General features: G+C 44.3%; 3 protein-coding genes across 3 annotated transcripts; 1 reads left to right on the top strand and 2 right to left on the bottom strand.

Annotated features, from left to right (window-relative positions):
• Positions 1 to 2,396: 2,396 nt before the first annotated feature.
• Positions 2,397 to 3,903, bottom strand: LAJ45_01324 (uncharacterized protein; the record flags this gene model as incomplete). Its single annotated transcript, XM_046110919.1, has 7 exons — positions 2,397 to 2,481; positions 2,646 to 2,892; positions 2,975 to 3,099; positions 3,199 to 3,515; positions 3,607 to 3,620; positions 3,681 to 3,712; positions 3,794 to 3,903. The coding sequence occupies 7 exons, from the start codon at positions 3,901 to 3,903 to the stop codon at positions 2,397 to 2,399; spliced, it is 930 nt and encodes a 309-aa protein (XP_045976097.1).
• A 4,554-nt stretch (positions 3,904 to 8,457) lies between these two features.
• On the top strand, positions 8,458 to 9,237 carry LAJ45_01323 (uncharacterized protein; the record flags this gene model as incomplete). Its single annotated transcript, XM_046110918.1, has 5 exons — positions 8,458 to 8,499; positions 8,560 to 8,628; positions 8,686 to 8,937; positions 8,993 to 9,104; positions 9,164 to 9,237. The coding sequence occupies 5 exons, from the start codon at positions 8,458 to 8,460 to the stop codon at positions 9,235 to 9,237; spliced, it is 549 nt and encodes a 182-aa protein (XP_045976096.1).
• Positions 9,238 to 10,296: 1,059 nt separating this feature from the next.
• On the bottom strand, positions 10,297 to 16,002 carry LAJ45_01322 (uncharacterized protein; the record flags this gene model as incomplete). The annotated part of the gene is made up of 9 exons (XM_046110917.1): positions 10,297 to 10,863; positions 10,934 to 12,257; positions 12,316 to 14,333; positions 14,386 to 14,610; positions 14,670 to 14,695; positions 14,793 to 15,045; positions 15,100 to 15,272; positions 15,380 to 15,703; positions 15,840 to 16,002. 9 exons carry the CDS (start codon positions 16,000 to 16,002, stop codon positions 10,297 to 10,299), a joined length of 5,073 nt encoding a protein of 1,690 aa, XP_045976095.1.
• Between the last annotated feature and the right edge of the window lie 1,944 nt (positions 16,003 to 17,946).

The following is a 17,946-nucleotide window of genomic DNA, read 5'->3' as shown; positions in this document are numbered from 1 at the left end:
AACGTAAAATGAGCCGAGGCTACACATTTTGATGGAGTCAAAATGTCTCTTACGTACTTGATCTCTTGGTAGATCTGGTGTGACACTTTAAGCTTTTGGGGCGAGTGATCTGTCGTGTTGCCTCTAAACCACTATGCCTCGCCATAGTACTAAGCTTTCTTGACAGAGGAGAACGTACATGTATGTATGTACATGTATTCTTATTGGATTCGTAAGTGGCTCCGAGCTGAACACCCTTACTTTTGGATGAAGCGTGTCAAGTACATGTAACTTGATCTATGGAACGCGGTTTTAAACGGTGACTTGAAGTCGGGGATCCGTAGTGTATCATATAGACTGATTCTAAATCTTATTTGTGACGATTTCAACATGGACCAGGAGGCTCCCAATGCGTAAATACCTGAACCTAGAATACTTCTTGAACGGCAGAGATAGAAGGTGGGGGACACCCTGTTGCACCCCGCAGGAAAGCAGATATAACGAGTTTCTCGAGAAGCGCCGGTAAATACTCCGAGAGTTTAGATAACCTTACTTTTTTTTTCTTTCCATGAGTGGATAATTTCTCACCCTCCTCAATGTTTCTTCTGCTCACAGCTTTCTCCTTATTTTTGTTTTTTCTGTTTTTTTTTTCTTACGCATGAATCTGCTTACGTTACAGCTTCACAGCAGCTCCATCTGCTTGCTACCACTCACAAAACAGCATCCCTACTGATAACGGCGTTTCGTACCCACTCAAGGCTGTGAATAAGTTCTCCTGCATCGTGGTTCTCACGACGAACCAGCAATACCCTGGTTCGTGCATTGTGCAAGCGTTAAGATCTTTTTCGAGCAGGGTCATCTATTCCAAGCATAAACGCCCTGTTATCACAGGTTCATCCCAGATATTTACGTCCGCCTCGGTTTTATGCTGTTGCACACTGGCGACGAATGACCATTGCAACGTTTTGCTTGTCTATCGATAAGCACAGCAAGCAAGTACTCTAGTCAAGAAGTTGATAGGCCGAGCGAAACTGGGGTCTCCTCAACCACGTTGGATATCTTAATAAAGCTCCTGATAACAAATAAACGAACGATAAGATACCGGTACGCATACAAGGTGCCAGTCCCGGATCATAACATTATTGCGAATAGTTAAGGAGGAGCGAAAAAAGAAATCAACCTGGAAAAAGGAAAGAAAGGACGTAGGTTCGATTTAATCGGCGCCCATAGCGGAGGCTGGGATTGGTATGCATTGCTTTTCCTTCCTTCCATTGACCAAGCTTGGAACTTAACAGTGCCTCCATACAATGTACTCGTTTTTTCACAGCGTTTGTGAACACAACTAGCATTACATACACACAAAAAATAGCCAAGACAACCTTTTTGTATGGCATGCAATAGCGGTCGTGTTCACAAACGCTATGAATAGACGAGTACCTACATTCATGATTCAATTATCTGTACAGTCGCCAAGATTCGAAGGATTTCATACGGGATAGCAAAAAATCCGGGATAGCAAATTGATCTTGCAGTAAAAAAAAACCAAAACCCCAGAGGATTTCGTACGGGATAGCAAGGGATCCGGCGTATTGAGATCCGGAATATCGAGTTGCGACTGTACCTACCCTAACCTTCTCTACTCTTACTACCAGTCAGGTGCCTAAAAGACATCCCTCTCCCTCCACTGGTACTGCATGTACTCGCTACCCCGGTCTCAAATACCACTCGGAGACCTACAAACTATGCAAATTGTTCGCCTGCAAGTCCTCTTCTGTTGGTACTTGCCCTAGCTCTCGGCAACCTAATACATTGTGTCACAGCGGAGACCTGAAACAGGCCTGTTATTACATCGCGAATGGTTAAACGTGAAAATGAGGCCGCCTAGTCGGTATGTTTTGCGCTTTCCTCCTCTCTTCCCGTGTGTCGAATGAGAGGCGGAGACCTACAGTTGCAACTCGATATGCCGGATCTCAATACGCCGGATCCCTTGCTGTCCCGTACGAAATCTTCTGAGGTTTTAATTTTATTACTGCAAAATCAATTTGCTATCCCGGATTTTTTGCTATCCCGAACGAAACCCCTCGAATCTTGGCAATCCGGCATATCGAGTTGCGACTGTACTCCAAGCTTTCCTGGCTACCGAATCTTATTTCTACGATAAGATTACCTTGTCCAATGTCAATCCCCCGAGTCACTGTTGCCGCAGCTACCCGTCAGACTTCCGGGGGAACATGCACCTCATCGTACTACACATCACCGCCTACTTTACATCTAATCGTGAATACCAACCCTTTTTTTTTATTCTTATTTGCGGAGCATTCTAGCTTAACTTCGTCATATATACTCTATGGCCTCTCGATCCCCTACAGAAAGAAACAGCCTACTACAATTGGTAAAGTAAACTTATTATAACAATGTTAATGAAATCTTCCAGGCATAGTCGGATGACTTCCACTAAGTCCACCATCAACAGCCCAGAATTGGGCGTTCACGTACGAGCTCCTATAGACAATTCCAATAATCAGCATATCAGAAAAAACCTCTCGGCGCGATGTCTCTTAATCTACCCCACGATTTGGTTGAAGCAATCGCAGGCCACAATTTTTGTTATATAACTATCTGGGGGATCGCAAGAAAAAAATTGGTGGAGAATAAAAGCCACGTACTCATCACTCCCTAAAAACAGTGCTACCCTCGCAATCTCGTCGCTTACCCCACCCCTCTTTAAAGGATTTATCTGGCCGATATTTCCCACAGTGCCCCTCTTCCTGGCCGCCTCCCAGACCACGTTAGTCATACCTGTTTCTATCAGACCAGGGCAAATTGCATTGCAGCGAACGTTGGTGCCAGCGAGTTGAAAAGCGGATGATTGCATTATATTGATCACTGCGGCCTTAGATGCGGAGTAGTCGGCTAGGAACATGCATATGTAAGTACCAGTTTGGCTTTTTTTTTTTTTTGGGGGGGGGGGGAGGGGGAGGGGGTAGATATGTACTTGATCCTGCTCCAGATCGTATTCCAGCTACAGATGCAGTGGCTATAATCGAGCCACCTGAAACAGGTTTCGAGGAACTAATCTTCTGCATCGCTTTCGAGGCATACTTTACTGCTAAGAAAACACTGTTGAGACCAGTTTCATATCAGTAAGTTAGTTCCTATTAGATTTGATTGAAAATACTGGGTGCACTGCCGTATAATAAAATGGAGTTGTTGTATTACCTCAATGTATTCACCCTCATGACCTCCAGAAATTGTTCCGCCGAGATGGTATCTAATTTCAAACCTTTTCCTAGGATCCCAGCATTGGCAAAGAATATATCGAGCCTCCCATAACTCTCCAGAGCTTCGTTGACAATATTTATTACAGACTTCTCGTCCGCTGCATCAAATGCTCTCGCATGAATTTCAACCCCTGGGTATTGTTGTCGTAGCTCCATCTCAATTTGTGGTAGGTTGTCGGATGCATAATCGCAAATATAGAGGGCTTTCACGCCATTCCGCGCGTACTGGTTTGCTGTTGCGCGTCCGATTCCGAGCTATCATCAATTTCAAAACAGTAGATTAGGACCCGATTTAATGCAGCGCGACTCTCGCATAATGTGTGTTTGAAGCTTGAAGCTAACTTACAGCAGAGTTACAGCCTGATTCAAGTTAATTAAGTGCATCAAGGGGCCGGTATTACTCCAGAAAAAGAACATTACCTGTTATTATAGCGACCTTATCCGCCAATCGTCTGCAACGTGACGCTTAGCATTTTGCACAAGGATCGTCCAATCGAAAACATCAAGGACTCTCGAGTGCGATAGATACTCACTTCCCAACAGAATCCTGAGCTACCTCGGGGATAGCTGGTAAAGAGCTATTCGATGTCCCTATATGTGACGCAACCTGGGCCAATCTGTTTTGAGGTGGTGACGGTGCCATTCTGAGTATAAATCTAGCGATGGTTTATGATAGTGTCAATCGTATTTCGCGGGGAAGCTAAGGGAAGCGCGGGGGGTGTGGGTTAAAGAGCTCTTAAGTACACGCTCCCGACGAAGCTCGGTACCGAGGCACGTCTTCTGATAGCCGCATTCCTCCCCACCCTGGCCCGCATATGCATACGCGAACTGATTGGCCGACAATCACAGTAGTACGTCGGTACATACATACATGTATGCACTGCGGTTGGACTTGAACTGCACGATGCGGATAGTGCTGATATCGCGATCTGTGGATTAGAGTACCTACTCGCGACCAGCAACAAGAACCCGAATATGCAGCTGCAAGTCTTTGGTGTATTTTTGACTTCTACTCCAATGGAAATTGCAGATAAGGACGTACATTTTCGGGTTCTTGTTGCTGGTCGCGAGTACATAGGTACATACAACATAGCTGAATGTGATGTCATGATGCATTTAATATCTTCGGCAATCCACCAAGTCAGAAGCAGGCGCTACAGTTCTGTTTTAATATTTTTGCTTTGGTAGGGTAATGGGAATATGAATCTATTTCGATTTTCGTTCTTATGTATAAAGCCTACACTAAGAACCGGCAATGCTATAAAACTCCTATAACCATGTACATATCGATATATCTTTTCAAGTATATATCTATCGCAAAGAACTAGCTGTAGCTAAATCACCAAGTGGCAGTATGTACCAGCTGAAGTAGTATGGGCACGAGACAAGTTGTCTCGAGACTTTCAGCAAGACAAGACGAGACCTGAGGGTTGACAAGACAAGACAAGACAAGACTAAGTCTAAAAGTCTCGAGACTTTTTGGACTTTATTTCCACACCTAAATATACTCCCCAGCCACGGTTCCAAGAAAAGTTGAACTTTTCATCGAGTTCCAAAAAGAAAATCAACCTTTAATTTGTATTAACTATCATGATTATAGAGGTTCCCCAGAAACAAAGACACATGACCAACAGTCTTGGGACTTTGACGAGACTAGACAATTGTCTCGAGATTTTCAAGACCTAGTCCAAATAATACAAGACGAGACGAGACTCCCTCAAGTCCCGTCCCACCCCGTCCCGTGCCCATCACCAAGCTGAAGTCCTAGTTAAAGAATTTTTTTTTTTTAAAAAAAAAAAACAGAGCCAGTTTGGTAGGTTTAAAACCGTACAATACTAGAAACCAAATTGCAAAACCTGTTACAGGGCCTACTAGATCAAACCTCCTGGGAGTTGGAGAAGGACGAGATAGTGGGCAGTTAGGCCGGAATCGGTTTGTGGTGAAGCAGTTAATATTGATTAGAATGGATCGTTATATATACATATATAAATTTAATTTAAGGGCTGAAACAAATCTGAAACACAATTGTTGACCCCACTTCGAAGGCTTTCGAATAGCTAAAAAATAAAGGGTTAATTTAGCAGCATTACACACTAAAGAGTTCCGGTCGAAGTAAGTTTATTTCCTTCGGGCCCCGCAACCAGAACAGCACGATAACCGGAACCCCGGGTCAAACCACCGGGATTCCTGTTCGGATGGTAGAAAATTGTGCTTAGCACGAACTTAAGTAGTTGCTACTGCTATATTGCTTTTCTGCCACCTAGAATAGCTACCGAGTGATAGTTAGTGATGGACGGTAAACACTTACCAACTCACCTAACCCTTGTTCCAAATACGCCCGACCCCGAGGTTGTATCCTTTCTTCATATGGAGACTTATTAAACACCATATACAGCTGGTCCAGCTTTGTTCAATCTGTCTTTGTTCTCGATAGATGTCGGATGCCATAGAGTAGGTAAGCCGCATAAAATTAAATATATACATGTACAAGTAGTTTCCGGCCTTCGGCCGGTACTATATGTATATCAATCAGTCCAATATACAGGCAAACCGCTTTGCGGCTTATTTCTCTATTTACCTGGCAGGCAAAGTCTATCACTATATCTAGATCTGCTCTGGTCAATATGTGACTTTTCTGATATACTATCCCCATATATCAACGGATAAGTCAGACAATTTCTCCAGTTAAAACTACAGGTATATCCCTTTAACAGCTACCAAACCGCTAAAATCGAACCACTATCGATTCCCAGAACCAGTAGAAACCCTATTAACACTCTAACACCACTCAGCACAATACCCTAAGTTAATATCCAACACAAATGAAACAAAAACATCCCTCAATGAACCAATCAGAAGACTATAAAAGCACATTACATATGCAGGTTATAATTATATACTTATTAGATATGGGGACCGACTATGGCAGGATGAACCTTAACTACAACATGTACATATATACATGTATGTATGTATGTACTTAATAGTGTCCTGCTATTCTAACAAATACATGTAGTGTAGCCCTGCATGTTCACGTTCGTTGAAAATGAATAATTGGCTGCATGTAGCTTAGTATGCATATGTACATACATGTACCCAGTGTATTGGAAAGTGGTGCGCATTTTTGTCTGACAACGTACGCCCAATTACCCCAAATACTTATATTTCGGCACAACACAACACAACACAACACGCTCCCTAAATTCAAATTTCGAGTGTAAAACGTCTCTGCAATACCTAAGAGTTCATTTGGTGTTATTTGAATATGAAATAACCATGCTCCAAGCAAGGAGTCACTATGATAGTAAAAACCCCAAAAGTATCGATGACAGGCCTTTTTTTTATTTATTTATTTTATTATGAAAGGAATCTACATACTTAAATTGACCTAACGATAGACTTGTGTGAAGATTAATTTTCTCATAGTTGAGATATCACAAAATGTGCATCATTTTCCGACACCCTGGGTACATAAGTATCTTTATACATACAGATTGTATAGACATATATGTATTAATCATTTATAAATGCCCCGGAATTCTTTTAGGGCAGAATAAGTAACTAAATACCCTGGTGCACTTTATATTTATGTTTTCGCTATCACAGTAAGGTTTTTTTGCGTCGTGCTTTATAGTTGGTATTTCTGGGGAACAATTGAGGGAATTAAGACGGGGTAGGGAGTTATAAGGCGCTCATTAAAAAATCACTCATTGCTAATTATAATTTGCTGCGCAAACCCGGATTGGCACTTTTTCCTTTCCCCTAGGTACCACATAGGGCTAAATGCTAATAGTATTAATGGGAGCATCAGTTATCACACCGCTGCAGCGTTGGGCAATTTAACCCCCACGGCCGACCATACTTTAATTACTATATGTACGTATGATATTTCTTTTATGACTTTGCGTAAGTTTTGAAGTATTTGTTACTAGTGCGAGCTGAGTTGGAATGGAAATACTCCACAATCATATAGAACTCAAGTAGCCACTGCAGAGTATATACACGCGGTACTCTATATATGTCTTTACTCTATAAAATTATGACTAATTTTCTTCGTAAGAGTAAAATCCTTTGAGGTAATGGTTATATGTTATTTCTAGAACTAATTTCCCATAGAAATATAGGCATGTACATACAGCCACTCAGCAAAAGTGTTAGTGATATAGTTTTAATGTCGGTGCGCAGTGTGGCGCACTCGTAATACTAATGTTATTAAAGTTGAGATTCAAAACAACGAGAAATATATAATATAGTTCGTGACTATATATAAAAAGAAGATAGGTCATTGATCTTATTCTTCATTGGGCACCATTAGTCACTGGGAAAGTCTTCTCTTGAGGGTTCTTGATGACCCACCACGGTTACATATGGAGAAATGTCTCACTCCGAAATCGGAATCACGAACACTTTTGCAGAGTGGCTGTATATATAACTACATCTGATAATTGCTAGCTATTTTTTTCTCGATCTAGAATCATATTTATCGATATGACTTAATCATCGAAAAGGAAATCAATTACAAACGTACAATGCATGGTAAATTAATATATCTCTTTGCCCCTTGATAATAATATATAGGTATTAGGCAAATTATTTTTCAACCGTAATTGGTCTAAAATATAGTTCGTTTCTCTTTACTTATATATAGTTTGGGATTCTAGATTTGTTTAGCAGGAATTTTCCGCCTAGCTGATAAACATTGGATTGTTTTCAATATAGGATCCGGAGAGGCCCGCTCGTGGAGTTCCGGACCTGCCACATCTGTAATTACAAGCCTATGTAGATGAGCATTTCCGGCCGGTAGGACTAATCAAGTAAAGTAAACCCAGGAGCGCTGGATAATTGAGTGTATTTAGTCATGATATCATGATAATCAATTACTTCACAGGTTATATCAGCTGCTGTCTCTCATATCTTTGGCTTTCGTTACGCAATCAAGGGCGAGATTATTTACCGTGGTTTACATACTGTCTATTTACGTTTGGTCATTTATTATAAATAGAATTGATGATCTTTCTAACACTAAAGAAAACTACGTTGGTTCCAAGATGTCAATGACAGAAATGCCCAAAATTTTGTGAGCACGTGACAGTATGTGGGGTAATTTCTTCCCTTGGCAACGTGGCATTCGCAACCACTTTGGGTTGTCAAATTCAACGCGTCCCCTGGACCCTGAATATTGCCACCTCTGCCATCAATGTCGTACTATGACATCGACGCGATCTTGACTGATGCTCAGGTAAGGCCAACAACTCTCCACTACCATTACGATATATGTCTGTTAACTAACCAAACATAGAAAGTTCCATGCATCTTTGAAATCACAATTCCTGGGCTTGGTTACCTGGAGGGAAACTCAAATACTGATGTATGTGAATCTACCCCGAGCTCATACCATTTAATCCGAGCTCACGCGGGGTTCCAGATTAAGCAAGGCACACGAGTAGAGCTTCCTCTATGGCTTGGTGAAATGTTAGGCGTAAGCCAGAGACTCGGTACAATGACCAATGTTGTGTCCCTCGACCTCCCTACGGCTCTAGGTCCCCGTATCCAGAATGCCTTGAAGGCGGATCCAACAACCGTTGATTTGCGTTCTCTTGCATCACACTTTTACTCTCTTGGGGAGCGTATTTTAAGCTTGCTGGAGGAGGATGAGTTGGTGGATATATTGACAGAGGTATAACCCCCAAGCTTGGACATCTATCGTAGGATTGAGCTAACAGGAATGATAGACGTTTAAAAAAAGGGCTGCGGAGATCGCGGATCATGCACATAATCCCGCGGGCGCTATCGGAGGTGGTGGTGGTGATTTTTTGAAAGGGTTGGATGAGAATGAGAGACACTGTGAGTATATCGCAGCGGCTCTATTAATTTCAAGGAAGACTTTATTTAATGTGAAATAGTGTTTCGGACAGCGCACGAGAGCGCAAAGGCCATCAAGCAGTTTTTGGCAGACCGTAATTCTAGCAAAAAATAAAACGCATGAAAATAGATGTTGCACTGGCTGGCCCAATCTTAGAACGTTATCAATTCTCAATTACGATATTTGAATAATCACATGATGTAACTTTAAAAAAAAAAAAACCACCCTCCTTCCTACATACTCCAATGCCAACAGAACACCTCCATCCCCCCCAAAGACCCCCAAGATACTACTAAAATAACGCGGTAAAGAAAAAAAAGAGGGGCAAACCCTGGCTTATGTATATGCAGCACTTCCAATCCTGTCGGTTGAATCACAAGAGGATACTTGTACTCGAAAGAGGAGAATTGCAAGTTGAACCAGAGAATGGAGAAATAAAGAGTAACATATACCAAAGCTGACCGGGTTATCCTCAACAGATACGGCCCTGGCAACAGTAGCAAGTTTAAAGTAGATAATAGCAAGAATCGCTCTCTTCATAAAAGAGATAATAAAATCATCTCGAGTCAAATAACGCACGACACCCCTCTGAAGCGAAACCCGAATTCCAACACCTTTAGCCCGTGCATAATGCTAATAGAAACGAAAGAGAAAAACAATATGAATATTGAACAGGAAAGTGAAGAGAAGAGAAAAAATAAACCCCCCAAAAGGCTTGCGAAGAGAATAAGATGTAAGAGGCCCTTGAAGGGGCCGTTCGAGATGTAGTTTGTAAATGGGGTAGATGCATAAGCTATGGTTATGTCGTTAGAGTAGCCATCGCGTCCTGGTAGACATTGTTTTTTTCTGTTCCTTTTCCCCTCGGATGTCGGGGAATTGGCACAGACACCTTTTTTTTCTTCTTTTTTTCCGGAACAATAAAGAAAAATCGTATCAAAAAAGAAAAGCCACAAGCAGATAAAGGATAAAAAGGAAACATTCATCAAAATCACTTTCATCCACCCATGATCCGAAAAGCAATAGAACCTAAACGAGAAAAATAATTGACCAAGAGATATGGGGAAAGACGAGGGATATAAAACACGAATAGAAGGGAAATGGATATCTTTTTTAATGAAATGAATAAACTCCGGAAATGAAGAGCAAATATTGACAAACGCGGGCCGGGTTGGTTTAAAAACAGGCGAACGAACGCTTCTTCTTCGATAAGGCCTGCATTCTCTGTTCGAGCTGTTCTCGAGCCTGTTCTGCCTTCTGTCTGGCAAGGCGTTCTTCCTCGACAGCTTGCATGGAGTACCTGCTCGTCTGAGACTCGTTCTTTGTACGCTCTAACTCTTGCTGAACTTGCGATGCCTTTACCTGGAGACTGTCGCGGTCGGTTGTCAGACGTTTCATTGTCTTTTCGCAATCTGTCAGTGCCTCTTCTAGAGTAGAGGTTAAGGCCTTCTCGGCCTGTAATTGTTTCTCCAGCGTCTTGATACGAGCCTCCTGGTCTTCCATATGGGATATGGCGTAATCCTTACTGGGGCGTCTAGATGCCGTAGTTGGGCTTTGCGCACCAGAGGGAGGAGGAGCTGCGTTGCTGGGAAGAGGGGGTAAAGGAATAGCAGGGGGTGGTGACGGGAGTGAAGTCGTAGATGTACTCTTTCTGAGGTTGCTATTCGAGGAAGTTGAATTAGAACGCTGAGCGCGGGTAACTCCAAGGCCTTGGAGCTCCATTTGAACTTCCGCGAGTTTTGTCTAGAAATTACAGATCAATATCTCGTATAAATAAAACGAAAGGAAGAAGTTCCAACAAAATATTACATACCTGAAGACTCGAAACCTCGTTGCTGAGGCTCTCAATAAGAGTCTGAGACTCGGTGTTCTTAGCTGTAGACTCTTCGATAAGTGTTTTTCTCTCTTGTTGCAACTTCTCATACTCCGCAGTCATTTCAGCCAGATTCTTGGCCGTCTCCGCGTTGTTGTCGAAGGTAACTGTGAGTTGCTGTTCGAGATCCTCTACAAATTTGGCGTGCTTGGCCTCTTTCTCAGTGAGTTGCTCGATCTGCTTCTCTGACAAACTTCGTAGTTCCTGAAGCTCTGCGATGGTCTCAAGGTGTCGTTTAATAGTCTCCTGGCTCTGTGCGACCTCCGCTTCAAGTGCTTGGATAGCTGCATTACGCTCAGCTGATTCTTGTGTAGCAATTGACAAATCCTTCTCGAGCGTTTCAATACGGGTGTTGGCCTCAGCATATGATGCCTGTAGTATCGTAAGATTTGCAACGTGTTCTTTAATCGTTCCCTTACTTTCTTCTAGTTCTTTCCGAACAGACTCTAGAAGCTCATCGTGTCTGGCATTGTTGTCGCCAGTAAATTCTCCAGAGTTAGATACGCGGGCTTCAGCCACCTTAAGAGCTGCAGTAACCCGAGCTTCTTTCACGCGCAGAGTCTCTAGTTGATCCAGAGCATCACGATACGAAGCCTCAAGAGTATTAAGACGGGCTTGCTGAAGCTCGATGGTTTCCCTGTTATGAGCAATGGTTGATTGCAGTGTTGCAGCCAATTCTTGCTGTTCCCTGAGTCCGGGACTGCTCGAACCGTCGTGGGAATCAATCTGCAGCTTGGTATTTGCGTGGGCTCGCTCCAACTCAGCAACGCGAGCCAATTGAAGATCTATGGTAGCTCTGTTCTCAGCAACAGTCTTTTGAAGGGATTCAACTCTTTCTTGGTGATAAGTCTTTTCTTCCTCGACGGCTTCCTTCAAAGATTTTTCTTGATCAATCTTCTTTATAGATCTTGCTAGCTCCCCTTCGAGCATGGTTATAGTAGACGAAAGAGCGTTCCTGGATTCCTTGAGGGAGTCAACCTGGGCATCATTGCTCGCCCGAAGACTATCCATTTCATTCTGGAGCTCTGCAATCTTCTGTGCCTGCTCAGCGGTCAAAGTGCGCTCCTTAGTCAACTCCTGCAGGAAATATGCAGCATCTCCTGTGGATTCGCCTGCTCGTGTTTCCAATGCTGTCTTGGCTCGCGAAAGCTCTTCCTCACGCGTTGTAAGAATCTCAAGAGTTTTTGCTAACTCTGCCTCGCCCTCTTCGATCCGGCGTTCCATAACGGCCACAACAGATATATCCATAGGTGAAGATTGGATACTAATCTAGTTAGAATCATAAAATTTTAAAATACGGATATGGGAAATGAGTGATGTACCTTGATCTCTCGCGGGCAAGGCCAGTGATAATCGCAGATTTAGCCTCCATCTCTTTCTTTAAGCCTTTGATATCATCCTCCAAATCACAAATACGATCTGAGCGATTTTGAAGCTCGCGTAGTGCCGCATCTAGATTGAACTCAAAATTCTCTAAGACTTGTGGTTGATCCTCAAAGTGTTCAGTTGCGATCTTGCGAAGATTGGTAAAAGATCGGTTGGCGCGGTCAAGAACAGCAAGAGTCTGGCTCGACTTCCGGCGGATGAACGGACTGGTCGAAGGTGAGATAACACCACTCTGTCTTTCTTTTTGTCTCAACTCAGCCACTTGATCCAAAGACTGTCGAAGCTGTATATGAAGGCGATTATGTTCCTCCTCCTGAGCTAACAAAGTCTCCTGCATCTCCTGCCTGACACTCTCTAACTCCCGGAGCAAAGCTTCCTCCCTCGCTCGGCTCTCCCTACTATGTACTTCCGGATCATCTCTGACCCGGGATCGTGGACATTCATCATATGTAGTCTCCGACAAGATTTGCGAATCCCCAGCCAAGGACAACTCCGATGATAGAGAGCGCGAGGATGAGGAATGTCCCTCTCCATCCACTTTCAAATCGTTCACCCTCGCGTCCACTAAAAAAGAAGTAGGTCTCTGGTTGGGAGATGGAGGTGGTGATGTCTCCCGAGAAGGGCCAGACTTGGAGTGGCGGATTTCGTCAAGTTGGTCCTGAATTGATGCGAGATCACGCAGAGCAGCCTCGTAATTTGCAGACATCTGGTCATACTCATTAATTGTCGCTTCATGTTCGACTTTCAGGTCAAAGAGCTCTTGTTGCACTGATTCTAGTTTATCCGCAACAAACTGAGACTGGGCTGGGCTTTGGGGCGGGTATTCAATGTGAGTGTGTTCCCCAAGAGTAATTTGGGGGATCCCGTGGTGGTAAGATCGCTCAGACTTAGCTTCAGATACGTCAGATAGAGGTGATCGTCTTCCATTTTCTGAGGAGCCTTCAGGGGTATCCAAGAATGTCTCATCAACCTCTGGCACCGATTCGACCTTGGATGTAGGGTCGCTAAAACGCTTTCCATTGATCTCTATCACCTGCTCCACCACATTTCCGCCACCCCCGTTGATCTCCCCTTTCACATTATCCTTCTTTCCTTGTGCGTTAAGAGAATCCAGCTCATGTAAAAGGTGATCAAGTTTTCCAAGACTGCGCTGACGTTCAATCACATGCTCAAGGCGATCGATTTCCCTCCGCATCAACTCTAAATCCTGATCTGCCTCGGCCAGTCGTTCTTCTAGCGTTGAGATATAATCTTCGCAGCCAACCTCGTTTTCTCTGGCCCTGGCAATCTCCTTGCGTAAATCAGCAATGATAGAAGCATTCTTCTCCTCGCCGGATGTATGCCCATCCAACTTGCCCTCTAAGTCGCGGAGGTAGTTTTCTGTAGCTGATTCTCGATCCATCAGCTTCTGAATACGGGCTTGCAATTGCTGGTTGACAGTCTCGATATATGCAAGCTTAGTTTCCCTCTCGAGCAGCAAACTTTCGGAAGTGGCCATTGAAGATCGGGTACTGGTAAGCGAGCTTTCAAGACTCTGAATTGTTTTCTCATATTCAAGAACAACTTGCTCAACAGCCTCAGCGAATGAATTTGATCTTGCTAGTCTCTCCTCCGCACTATCTGTGTATTCTGCGTTATTGGCAGCATCCTGGCAGTCACGAGCCCTAGTGATCTCCGAGATGAGTCTTGCGTGTCGTTGACTTAAGAGGCCATAATTTTCCTGCAGATCAAGAAGTTGATTTTGAAGCTCCATTTCCTTTCCATTTGACCTTTCCGATCGGGCTTGGCCAGCTTTTGATGGCGTTCTATCATTTGATTCAGAAGAGCTCTTGACTTGTTCCCGCAAAAATGCAATTTCGGCTCGAAGACGTTCGACAAGTGCTTTCATGTCCCCATCATCCGAAATTTGTTGAATTCTAGGCTTACTTTGAATTGCGCGAGCACGTTGAGCATACTGGGATGTGTTAGGCATGTATCATATAAGACAGAAATATATTAGAACATACCTGAACTGTGTTAAGGGTTTCACTTAAATGGAACTCGGCGGGTGTAACACATGCAATCATGTAGGTGATCGCATTACCACCCAGTGAGTCTTGCAAGAGACGAGTAAGTTTAGAATCCCGATATGAGACATGAGACCCAGCTTGACGTGAGGACAGTTGGGATATGACTTTTCCCAAACTAGCCAGACCAGCATTGATCGAAATCCCTTCCTTAGCCCTCTCACCCTGTGCAAGTGTGTTTTTCAGCCTTTCACTACCTGCCAAATCCACGAAATGCATCTTACTGTCCACAGTAACATAGCCATCTTGACTGGTTTGGTTCATCATGTCAAGTGGTACTGAAAATCGCTTCTCGTGTTCTCTTGTTGGAGTCGTAGCACCATTGGCTGCAGCCCCTTTAGCTTTACGCTGAACTAGGTTCAAGCTAAATACGGCATGTGAGCGTGAAGATTTCGCGTTGATAGCTGTAGCGTCGGTTTGACGGATAGAGGAACCGAAGTTCAATGCGCCAAGCAAATCTTCTACGGTATTAATTGTGACTTGGTGAAGACCCGTGAGAAGTATTCTGCCTTTGGTGTCCTCGCGAATTGTGATAGGAACCCTTTCCTCCGGCCTAGTTCCCTCTGGAAGCAATAAATCCCGTAGTTGTTCGTTATATATCTAAATTAATTAGATATCGATTGATTGTGTAATTAGTGTTCAAAGAGAACAAACCTCTACATAACTAGCTTTCATAGTCCATCCTTTTTCGATGGTCGGTTTGTGCATTGCGGAAACCGGCGATGAGTATCTTGCCGGCGCTCTCAATCCAGATCTCGAGTCCCGCGGGTTTGGTGCGCTAGTCCCAAGCTTTTCGAAAAGAGCCTCAGCAGCTCTTGGAATTACCCCTGAGTGAAACAGCCATGTCAGACAACTCCACATCTACAAGAGAAAACCACCCCCTAAACCACGGCCCCCCCCAAAAAAAAATCTTTCCTGAATGTTTAAAACTCACCCATAACTTTATGGTCACTCTGCTCATCAGGGCCAGAAGTTCCCATAGTGTATGATTTTCCCGCACCTGACTGGCCATAGGCCAGGACAGAAACATTATACCCTTGAATAAACGCGTGTACACTTTCTTCCAAGTATTCCCAAACACCGTCTTGGTTCACATCCTGCCCAAAAACCCTGTCGAAAACAAATATTTTTCTGCCCTGCGGACTGTCTACAGCCAAACTCGTGGGGCTCGTAACATGTACCATTCCCTTCTGGAACCGCTGAGGGATCAATTCGAAGCCGGGATCGGATGATCGGAGTGGTGGTCGCACGCGCACAGCTGTGTGAAGCCGTCAGTTTTATTGAGTCCTCATGGTTTGTATGACACGGCATGGTGGGAAATGTTTCCCGCGAAAGCAGCCAAACAATTGGGGCAACAATCGAAACCATGGTTTAATAAAGTTCCATGTACGTACCAACTTTGACGGATGTCCTGCCATCCTCATCAGAAGCCCTACTTCCGCCAGGCCTGCTGCTGATGCTCATGCGACTAGAGCTTCGCGCGGGTCGTAGAATGGCGCTCATCGGTCGAGACTGCGAAGGCGAAGAGGGAGTTGGGGACGCTGGAGACCCGACCATAGTCCTCGCGCTAAGTAAAGATCAAATGAATGTGGTTTTGAAGCAATTTTTTAGATGTGTCGTAGAGATTTTTCTCCTTGAAATTCAAAATGGCTGATGGTTATTTCGGCTGATTGCTGCTTGCAAGGGGTAGAACGAGAGACGAAGGGAGCATAGAGCGTTGAGAGCCCCCGAAAAGAGTCGACTTGCGTATGAGCGGAGTTAGGGGAGGTGAATTAGGATGTTGGTATAGCAGGTTGAGGAAAAAAGAAAAAGACAAGAGGGGAGGGATGGGATAGAGGAAGGAGAGCAAGGCGGCTAAGAATAACTAACAGCTGCGTGAGACCCTGAAGAGTGGTAGCAAAAAAGTCTAGAAGATTGAGAAGGCCCCAACTGTGTCTCTCTCGTCTGGTACTCTCACAATCTCCCTCCAGAGCAATCTAGCTAGAAAGGAGATAGACGCAATCCCACGCTTCTGGCTGAGGGCCACCCTTTTCTTCTTTGGAGAGATATGTAGATAGTTTTTCTCCGGTCTTGTTCTCTTGCTACTGTTCTTTTTCCCACTAATTCTGGCCCAGTCCCTGGTTCTCGGATTGTATGTAGAGTATTCTTGGGAGGAGGGGAGCTAGGTATCTCGTTTGTGTGGTATCTGAACTACTGTCTAGGTACCTATACCGTATGCAAGCCACAAGTGCTCGCTTCCTCCAATTGTAGGATCGGAAGTTGCCTGATTTCTTTTTCCCTCTAGACGAACCGGAAAAAGAAGACGACCCGACAGGGGAGAATGGGGAACGAGGCACACGCGCAACAGTAACAGGTACACACCTACACACATACAACAGTAGCGGTGAGGGGAGAGTGGGAAATTTTAGGGTCCACAGGATTGGGGGTGGGGATGGAATGAGATTATGGGATGGGTCGATAGGTGATAAAAACAGAAAAACACCTTGAGGTCCACAGAGGGTCCCAGAAGGTCTGGTGGGTGGAAAAGAAGGCTGGGGATGGATGAAGGTATGGATTTGGGAGTACCTCACAGTTGCACAGAAGCTGCTGCGCGTACAAACCGGCACCTACCGCTGTCCTGAAATGGACAACAATCGCACCTCCCCCATTAACACACACAAACACGGCTGAGCTCTTACTACAATGGGACACCCTTGTGCCTGCACCTTTCCTCATTGTCACTTGTCATCCAAATTATCAGAATACTTTAGGAAAGGGGATACAACCCAAAGCCTATGGTTCTTCTTCAGATAGGTAGAGTACCTACATGTGTACCTACCTAATAAAGCCCCCCGGAGTTTGACTGCTGCAAGCTGCAAGTCGTGTTCAGATTGAATATGTTGTATAACAACGACACCAGATCTCGTCGTACCTACAGTTCCCTAGTGCAGCGGACATTGAGGGAGAAAGGTACGGGCTACGGCAGTTTGTAAATGTGGGCTACCGGTATCCACCTGGTTATCTTCTCTCTGAGCGTGACCGCCGCGCACGAGTGAGCACAAACTAAAACTTCCCCCTTGAAAACATGCAGTTTCCCGAGAGGAACAAACTCCTGGAACTCCCATCAGTTTACTGAAAATGATGGCTGAGAGAAAAACGGTTTTGCCTACCCACGCCTAAAGTACATGTATGTACTTTATGTATCATGCTATGGGCACCGGAGAAGCCACTCGCACATGAACCGATGGAAAAGAGCGAAAATGTTGGAAACCCGGTCTTCCGCGAGTGAAGGGATGGATTCACACCCCGAAAAGGGGGCCGTTTGTTCAAAAGGGGGCGTGGGCTAGACAGGGGTCCAACTTTGGTGTTTGTCACGTCGTATGGGGAAGCCCTCGTCTGAGAAACAGATACCGACTCTGATGTCGCTTCTTGACATTTCAACTTGAGAAATGAACAGGTAAATTGGTTGCTCTATCGTTGCAGGTCAGTCAATCAATATGCACTCTAGCCAGGCCCAAGCAA

The sequence above is a fragment of the Morchella importuna genome, assembly GCF_003444635.1.
Source record: "Morchella importuna strain M04M26 chromosome Unknown Morimp01GS002, whole genome shotgun sequence".
NCBI lineage: Eukaryota > Fungi > Ascomycota > Pezizomycetes > Pezizales > Morchellaceae > Morchella > Morchella importuna.
This window is presented reverse-complemented; position numbering and strand designations above follow the sequence as displayed.